Below are 10,117 nucleotides of genomic sequence, written 5' to 3'. Positions count from 1 at the left end.
CACTAAGAGAAGGAAGAGGACACTGAGGAGGAGGGAGAGCACATTCCATGGAACTTTCCATAGAAATAATGAGAAAACAAGATCGTGATGTGGCACCTGTCAACTCAGTTTCGTGTTGTCAGAGTAGAACTGTGCTCCACAGGGATTTTCAATGGCTTGAATTTTCTGAGGCAGATCACCAGGCATTTCTTCTGTGGTACCTTCTGAATGGATTCTAACCTCCAGCTTTTCATTTAGCAGCCGAGAGTGTTTGCACCATTCAGAGATGCCTGATATAAGAGAGTCCACTCTCTAATTATCAGAGTTCTAATGTGGGGGGCAATGTGGAAGTCAGCTCCCAGATATTCTGTAGGAAGGTTCCCTGAACTGGGGGAGAGGCAGAAACGGTAGAACTTAAAAAGGTCCTTTCCATCTTCTAAGATTCTATGTCATGACCATCCCCCAGTTTAGAATTTCCTGGTATCCCTGCTTCATTCGTGTTCTGTACTCATTTGATCTATGCTTTTTATTCTTCCAAATTTAGAACTCAAGATGTTTCAGAAGAAAACAATCCAAATATAAAGAAAATCAAATTTCAAAAACTCTTTTGGAAATCAGCCAATCTATAGAGACTGTCTCTCATACTTCGGACATATTGTCAGGAGGGACCAGTCGCTGGAGAAGGGTATCATGTTTGGTAAGGTGGAGGGTCAGAGGAAAAGAGGAAGACTCCCCCAAGGAGATGGACTGAAGCGTGGCAACAATAGTGAGGTTGGTCCAGGATTGGGCAGTGTTTTGGTCTGCTGTTCATAAGGTCACTATGGGTCAGTATCGACTCGATGGCACCTAACAACAACAACAATAGAGACTGAACATGAATTGATTGTTGCTTAGGCTTGCAGAAGAGGACAGAGTAGCTAATGGGAACAGGGTTTTTGGCAGTGACAAAAATGTTCTAAAATTAGGTTATGGTGGTGGTTATATAACTTTGTTAGAACATTTAAAAACCATTGAATTGTACACTTTAAACCGGCGTATTTTATGGTACAGATCACATCTCAATAAACCCGTTTTTCAAAACGAACTCATTTTGGAAGCTCTGCAAAGGAATTTTCCATGTGTTATGATCATTCTCAGAAGTGCTTTGTGTGCTGCCTCCCAGCCCTGCACGCCAACCTTATACATCTTAGGTGTTCCTTCTGATGGAAAGACTGAGTATTAGTTAATACAGTCATTTGTTTTCACAGAACTCAGAGCCCACATGAGACACTCAATCCCGTCCTCGCTCCAAGTAACGCACGGGATGCATTACTGTGGTGAGCTCCGCCCAGTGACAGCCATTAGGACAAAACGGGTACCAAACACAGACACTGTGACGTCAAGCACTGTGTTTTAAAAAGCTGAACCCTAGATTCAGGCCTGCTGCATTTGTCAAACACCACAGAGCCTGGAGATGGCGCCCTGATGCTCTTCAGCCCTGGCTGGTGACCTCACGGGAATGCGAGCCTCAGTACAAGGAGCCCAAAAGAACAAAGCCTGCAGAGAGGGTCTGGAAGCAAACTTTCCCTCAGACTGAGAAGGGGATCCAGGGTCAGCGCTGAGGAATCTAACCCCCTTGTGAGAGAGTCACTGACTACTCATGACAAGTATATTCCTCAGAAGTCAGTATGCCAAATACCTCTGGCAGGGACCATGAGGGCCCCGTGTGGATGGCCAGGAGTATTTTTAGAAATCATGGGAAAGGTCTGTGTAATTCTCACGTGGCTTGGCCACAGGCACCTCTACATGCCTGATGCCCGGCCCAGCCTCGCAGGGTCTCTGAGAGTCATGACCCTCCAAATGCATTGTGGCCATGTTCCAAACCCACTGAACCTGGGGTCCAACTTTAGGTAATTCTATCCAAGGGCACAATGAGATCCACTGATTCAGCAAAGATACCCTGCACTTCACCCAAGTCAAAAGGAAGCGTCATACATGCTTGCCAGGCAAAAATTACCAACCAATGTGTATGTTTTACATAAAACTACTACCCACACACACTGCACATATACATATCCTACATGCATATAGATACAACATACACATACACACATATAAACACACACACCCATATGTCTGCATGTAATATACAATACACCAACATACATACACACCCCACCTGCCTATACACAAATACACAATACACACACACATAAACACATTTATATACAATGCACACATATATAATACACATGCATATATACACATATTTATAAACACACACACATACACAACACACATGTGACATACATGGGTATACATACTTATAAACACACATATACACAACACACACATTATGCAATACACACACTTATAAACACACATACATAAATTATATATATATATATACACACACACGTGTGTATTTATATATGTGTGTGTGTGTGTATATATGAAACACAAGGAGCTCTGGTAGCATAGTGGTTACGAATCGGGCTGTGAACTGCAAGGTCAGCAGTTCGAAACTACCAGCTGTTCCGTGGAAGAAAGATGAGGCTTTCTGTTCCCGTAAAGATTCACAGCCTCGGAAACCCCGTACAGGGTTGCTATGAGTCGGAACCAACTCCACAGCACATAACAACAATGTATATATAATATACACACATAAAAACACACATATCTACAATACACATATCTATAATACACACACATATATACAAATCACACACATATAAACATACCCATGCACACATATACAATACACATACACACACATACAAGTGCACACACTACACACACCCCGCAAGCAATCATCTGCACACCCAAACGTATCTGTACCATGCATCTGCACACACACAGCTCACACGCACCTTGACAGCTGAGGCAAAGACCCAGGCTGCAACAAGAGAGCCAATGAAGGGAATGCCCAGAGCGGTTAGAGGGAAGACAGGTGGAGAATCACACAGTAGACATGGCGTTGTCTCCATTACCTGAAGGCCTGGCTGCTCCCAAAACAGCGGAACGGAGCCTCGGATCTGAACATAAGACGACACCCCATCATCCATGTAAATTGTCTGTGCCGGGAGGAAACATAAAGGGAGAGAGATTCTTCAATGAAACTGAGCGTCCGAGGCGGCGTAACCGGATCCCACCACTGAGATCCAACACCAGCCAGCCCGAAGGGCAGACAGTGGACTGCAGTGCCCTGCTCCTCTGGCCAGCACAGTGGGGCTGCGCCCTGACCCTCAGCTAAGACTGGGAGCCAATGGGCCTGCTGGCTGCTTGCTGGGTGGCCTCCCACACCTGGTATCCAAGCCACCTCCCAGAGCATGACCAAGTGCCCCGTCCCCAGGGTCAGCTGGAGCTGGCGGGGAATGCACTCTTCTCAGGGCATGACCTTACTGACCCACCCCATGTTACGAACAGAGCGGCTATAATCTCAGATTTCATGAAGACCCTGCCATCAAGTTGGCCATGACTGAAGGAGACCCCATGCATAGGAATTGAGCCTGGGTCTCCCTGTGGAGGTGAGAATTCTAACACTGAGACCCCACTGCCCCTAACAGCCTCCCTTAGAACCTTTCACTTTTATCTTGTCACATCGCAAAGTGGCTGAGTTATTAGGGCTGAATAAAATACAGTGAATAACTACACCCAAGACGCAGCTGACCACACTAGTAGATTTTGTGCTTGGAGATGCAAGCCCTGGTCATATGTTCTACAGATCTCTAGGTCAACACATAATATGGGTTCCAGAAGCTTCCCAAGTGATAGCACCTCTATGGAAACAAATGAGACTTCCATCTTCAAAAACAGGCTCCCTCCCATGCTTATTTCAGAGGGGAAACCTCCTAGTGGACCTGTAGGCCTCTAGGTGCAGAGCAAGGGCAATTTAAGGGGACACAAACGCAGTTCTGGGCGTCCCAGGGGAAGGCCGGGCTGCTATCAGATGCTCGGCCTTTATCTGGGTAATGGTATCCTGGTTTGGCAGGGCTGGCCGGCGAGGCTGTGCGTCCTTTCCACTTCTCAGCACGGGGTAGCTTTCCATGTGGGCAGAACACACTCAGGTGGCACATGCATTAGTCATCCCGCAGCAGAGGACTTGGAGAGCAGACCTGCAGGCTATGTGGACTCCAGCAATGATGTGTGCCTGCCAGCTGAAGCATCAGACTCAACGTCTCCCCATTAGTGTCCAGAAGAAAATAACACCAGGGTAAGCACTTGCTGCCTGTTTCCAGATTTCAAGCACCATCAAGTCTGTCAGACCCGGTCATTCTATGAAGTCTTCTGTTAGTTTGTCGTACTGTGGTGGCTTGCATGTTGCTGTGATGCTATGTCACCAGAATCTCACACACATGGGTCACAGGAGGAGACAGATTTCAGTGGAGCGTCCAGACTAAGAGCAGGAAGAAAAACCTGGCAATCAACTTGTAAAGAAATAACCACTGAAAACCTTAGGAGTAGCAGTAGAATATTATCTGATACAGTGGCAGAAGATGAGCCCCAAAGATGGAAAGCACTCAGATATACCTGGGGAAAAGCTTCCTCCTCCAAAGAGAGACCACCTTAGTGACATGGATGGTGCAAAGCTTTGGGGACCTTCATTTGCTATGGGCTATGACTCGTAGTAGAAGAATTGATGCCTGTGAGTTATGGTGTTGAAGGAGAATACTGAAAGTGCCATGGACTGCCCCAAACACCAATAGATCTGTTTTGGAAGAAGTGCAGCCAGAGTGCTCCTTGGAGGCCAGGATGGCTAAGCTTCGTCTCTCATACTTTGGACATATTGTCAGGAGGGAACAGTTGCTGGAGAACGATGTCATGCTGGGTAAGATGGAGGGTCAGAGAAAAAGAGGAAGACCCCCAACGAGATGGATCAGCCAGGTGGCATCATTGATGGTGTCAAGTGTGGCAGCGGTAATGAGGTTGGCCCAGGATCAGACATTGTTTCGTTCTGCTATATATGGGGTCGCTATGAGTCGGTTCCGACTCGATGGCACCTGACAACAATGACTCAAAATGAGAAGAAACAACTGTAAACATCCACTGATATTCAGAATGTAGAATCTGACTAACAGAATTGGAATAGAAGAGCGGTTTGTATAACTTCTCGCGGGTGCTGCAAACACACACACACAACAAGGCGAGGTGCATAAATCTGACCATCAGTTTTGACTCACAATCCACAGGGCTGAACAAGAACCAAGCCAGCCAGGCTCTCCCAGAAAGCCAACTCTTCGCAATGCCCATGATCCGGTTTAAGCTAAGAAACCATTACCCTTCCTCCTCTGATTAATGCTGCCGTCTACTTCCGACAGTCACCAATTTCTCTTGAGTTTCAACTTGTGCAGATTCAGCTCTGCAGAAACTCTGGGTGAGAAGAAAAGATCCCTCCAAGTGTCTACACCCACTTCCTCCCACAGGACAAGCACATTCTAGTGCTAGGCTCCATCTTGTCCCTAAGGCCACCTTCTTGGTTCCCAGAGCGATGACGCATACCCAACTCTCAAACACTAATGAGGAATCTACTGTGTTGTCATTCTGGGTGATGGAGTACGGAGCCTCACCTCACAGACAAAATCCTAACGGGGTCTTCAGACCCATGGGAGTGGGGGGTGGGGGAGAGGCAGATGGGAGCATGGAAGACCAACATGGCCAAGTTCCATTCTCCAAACTCCCAGCTGCTCAGCAGGGTGACCCTCCCTGTGTCTGTCCCTGTCAGTGCACCACCTGGGGCAGAGAGGGGACGTTGATGTGAGGAGCCAATGAAGGCACGTGACCCTACACACCAAGGGCTCACACAAAAACTAGCTCCTCTTTGTTTAGGGTGACGGGCTGCCCTGTGCTCATGGGCAAGGCCCCCGGTGAGGAGGGAGGGAAAGGAACGGTTGGGGTCAGAAGACAGGAACTGTGCTTCAGCTGTGGAAGACGGAATGTACAAAGGAACAGAGGGTGGAAGGGAAACCCAGGGGGCAGTTCAGGAGGGAGGGATCCCCATGCCAGCGCCAGGAGGCCAGGATGGGGGCGCTGGACTTGACCACCAGGAAGCCCAAGTTGACTCTGAGCAGCCCCTTTCATGGAGCGGTAGAAGCAAAAACAAAAAAGCCATCCAAAGAAGGGGACGAGGCAGGAATATTTGAGATTGTGTAGTTTTATCTACAAAGCTCTTTGCTGAACTACTTCCTGATGTTGTTGTTGTTGTTAAGTGCCGTCGAGTCGGTTCCAACCCCTAGCGATCCTGTACAGGGTTTCCTGATGAGGTAGCAGCAAAACAAGTCTGCATTCTCGGGGCATGCATGAATCTGAACCTCCCAGCACCAACCGGTGGTCTTATCTTCCTTCTGAAGCCAGGAAGTTATCTCTTTGCGGTGTGTGTCTGTTGGGGGGAGGCTAGATGGTTTCTGCAGGATGAGTCATGGCTGTAAAGCAAATCCTCAGATGTGACTCAGCACAGCACTGAAGACGCAAGGCTTCCTGTGAGGGGATCAGAGACGCCCCCACACACACACACGATCTCACATACACACAACTCTACCACATATGTGCACTGCCTCACATACATACTCACACTCTCTCATGCCCTCATATACACACATAACTCCCTCACACATACACACTCTCACACACCTATCCCCTCATGCACACACACTCACAAGCACCGTCACACACTTATTCACACACACACACCTGGCCCGGCCCTAGCAGCCAGTGTAGACCAGAGCAGGAAACGCGTCTCCCCCAGCTCCTGAGGACTGACTGCCGGGAGCAGCTGACGCCTGTTGACCTCCCTACACAACAGGGAGCTAGTCTGCTCCTTAGGGGGTCTCTGGCTGCCAAATGACGAAGCTGCTGCCTGCATGTCTATGGGGACCGCTACTTCCCAGGGGCTGTGGGAGCAGGCTGAGTCTCACAGCCTTACCCCAGGCCCTCAATACCAGAGGGCCATCACCAAGTGTGACAGATCCTGAACACCTCCCCTCAAAGTTGTTACCTGTCACCCTGGGATGAAGAGAGCCATTTCTTTATGTGTAGTCCCACAGAAGGCAACCCCACACGACCTGAATGAAGTAACCCACTTTGATTCACTCTGATTTGAGGGACCTTAAGATGGAGCCCTTGTATGGTGCTGTAGGATAAACACTGAACTACTAACTTCAGAGTTGGCCATTCAAAGGCACCAGCCACTCCTCAGAAACCCTACATAGGGTAACCTTACACGGGGTCACTATGAGTCGGAAGCAACTTGACCACACATAACAACAAAATTTGCTACTTCACCATAATCAAAGCCACCAAGGCCACATCATGAGGGGCAGACTCAATCCCTGGTGCTACCACCAGACACAGCAGTCCCCACACTTAGGGCATTACTAACGTAAGGAAGCCTGGTTTCTGTGAAGGCCTGACCCAGGATCCCAGTCCTAAGAGCATCTCAGGTCTTCCCCTAAAACGCTAGATTTACTCATGGTCCCAGGGGCTGGGGAAGAGAGGAGTGGGGGTTAATGTCCCTTTGTCAACAGATAGTGACAACTGCTAAGTGCCTGGGACTCTTGGAGGGGTGGAAGACAAGGCTGCCATGCATAGAGAACACCAACAAGCAGAAACCCCAAATCAAAACCAAACCCACTCACTCACAGACTCTGACTCAGAACAGAACAGAACAGCTCCTTTGGGTTTCTGAGATGATAAATCTCTACCGGAGCAGACAGTCCCCACCAAAACTTTACAGAAGTCCTAAGGGCTCTTCTGTCATGTTAATGAGATCATAAGGGAGCAGGCTGGATCCTAACCCTAATCCCTTCTGAGTGAAGTCTTACTGAAAAAGCACACACAGTGGGCAACACTGACGTTATGTAACAATGGAGAGGGATGAACTCATAGGCTCAGGAACACCCAACACTGCAGCCACCGGTTAGAACCTGAAATAAAGGAAGACCTCCCTTAGATCCATAAGCTGAAACCGACATCCAGCCTTTAAACTTTGAGAAATACATTTCTGGTTCTCTAAAGCCACTACCTTGTGGGCTCTTTGTTTTGTTTTTATTTATATGGCAGGACGAGGTAAGGAAGACACCAGCTCTGCAATGTCCTCCTGGATTTCATCTCCTGTCTTTTCTACTAGAGTCTTTCCTTCTAGTCTGGCACCAGGAGTGAATCACAGCCCAAATGTGAATCACAGCAGCCCAGGTCTGCTCCATGCTACCAAGGAGGGCATCATAACGAGCTCTGGGAAGCGACTTCTCCATACAGCATGGGTCACTCTATTGGGGGGGTCTCTCAGATCACATGATCTATCCTGGTTTAACTTCCCACAGTGAGAACCAGGGTTCAGCAGCAAACAGCTGGCCTCAGACACACCTGCCTAACAAATGGGTATGTCAGGTGCCAAGACCCTAGTCTGAGTTTCTTGGTACTGTTGTAATAGAAATGCGTAGTTTTAATGATGGTAACTTATTTTCTCAGCATTCAGGAAGCTGGAAGTTTGCCTCTAGGCACCAGCTCTCGGGGAAAGCTCTTTCTATCCGCTTAGCCTGTCTATCTCCAGCGTTCCCGGCAGTCTCCATGTAGCACTGACCTTATCCTTCTCGGTGTCCAAGGGGTCCTAGTGTCACAGTGGGTTAACACTGGGCTGCTGGCCACAAAGTCAGCAGTTCAAATCCATCAGGGACTCCATGGGAGAAAGAGGAAGCTTTCTGCTCCCATAAAAGATTGACAACCTTGGAAACTCTCTATGTTGTTGTTATGTGCCGTGGAGTTGGATCCGACTCATAGTGACCCTGCACAGGGTTTCCGAGGCTGCAAATCTTTACAGGAGCAGAAAGCCTCATCTTTCTCCCGTGCAACAGCTGGTAGTTTTGAACTGCTGACCTTGAGGTTGGCAACTAGACTCATAACCACTATACTACCAGAGCTCCTTAGAAACTCTCTATAGAGTCACTATAAATCGGAAGTGACTCAAAGGCACAAAGCCAGTCTATGTCTCGTCTACTCTCAAAAATCACAAGATATAAGAACACTCACCCCAGTTAGGAAGGCCTCAGCAACACAACAAAGAAATCCCTATCCCTAAATGGGAATACATCCAGAAGTATAACCCCCCTCCACTGCCCTCCAATCCATTCTGACTCAGAACGGCCCTATGGGACAGGAGAGCACTGCTCCCTAGGGATGCTGAGGCGGTAAATCTTTTCGGGAGCAGATAGCCTCATCTTTCTCCCTCGGACCATTGGTAGGTTTGAACCCCCAACCTTTGGGTTAGCAGCCCAATGCTTAATGCACTGCAGCACCAGGGCTTTTTCCAGAGGCGTAGGATTTACAACAGGTAATCTGGGGGGCACAGCTCAATCCATAACAACTCTCATGCCTGGTTACGTGTCTGGTGAAAACAAACTCGGTGAGGAGCTGCTAAATGCAGTTTGGGCAGGCTACCTGAAGCAGCTGGGGTTTCTGGCTGTTGGTCAGCACGTTTGTTGCTCTGGGATGAAAAGGTGCTCTTTCTGCAGAGATCAACAATGCACAAACACACACTACTGTGAACAAGAGCCCAGAGGAGATAAGGGGGTGAGATCAGAAGAAAACAAACCAACTAGGAAGGCCCCACAGGCTTATGGGAGCAAAACTGCCTCCTAATCCTGAGAAGGAAGTTGGAGGCAGTTTAAAGAGCATTGGGCTGTCTGCCCAGGGCTGGTGTGTGGCTGGTCCTATCTCATGCATTTCTCTAAGGCTTCATGGGAGACTTGGGGGGTGTGAATAGAAGGTCCCTGCACTAGAGCCCAAACCAGTAAAACTGAAAACCTGAGGAGAAAAACTCAAGTCACAAGATGTACATCCATGCAAAAAAAAAAAACAGAGCGAAGGCCCTTAACCTTGGCCTTAGAAAGTGCCTCTTCACCTACAGAAACCTGAAAAAGCATAAGAGACTATAGAGATCCGTCTCCAAGTTCTAAGCACAGAGTTATACCACAGGATTACGTCCTCTTACATTCAGTGATGTATTGCATTAGGCAAATCTGCTGCACAAGATCTTTTTAAAGTGTTGAGGAGCAAAGATGTCAGTTTGAGAACTAAGGTGCACCTGACCCAAGCCATGGTATTTTTAATAACCTCATATGGATGCGAAAGCTGAACAGTGAATAAGGAAGACCATAGAAGAATTGAT

The 10,117-nt window shown here is 48.0% G+C and overlaps 1 protein-coding gene across 1 annotated transcript in view; it reads right to left on the bottom strand.

Annotated features, from left to right (window-relative positions):
- The window catches only part of SYNJ2 (synaptojanin 2), a 164,821-nt gene that overhangs the window by 57,345 nt on the left and 97,359 nt on the right, over positions 1-10,117 (bottom strand). Inside the window, exon 5 of the mRNA XM_006868455.1 lies at positions 2,949-3,032. Within this exon, the coding sequence (XP_006868517.1) occupies positions 2,949-3,032 (84 nt within the window). The remainder of the gene's footprint in view (positions 1-2,948; positions 3,033-10,117) is intronic.

The sequence above is a fragment of the Chrysochloris asiatica genome, unplaced genomic scaffold (assembly GCF_000296735.1).
Source record: "Chrysochloris asiatica unplaced genomic scaffold, ChrAsi1.0 scaffold00117, whole genome shotgun sequence".
Classification (NCBI taxonomy): domain Eukaryota; kingdom Metazoa; phylum Chordata; class Mammalia; order Afrosoricida; family Chrysochloridae; genus Chrysochloris; species Chrysochloris asiatica.
Note: the sequence above shows the minus strand (reverse complement) of the source record. Positions and strands in the feature narration are given on the sequence as shown.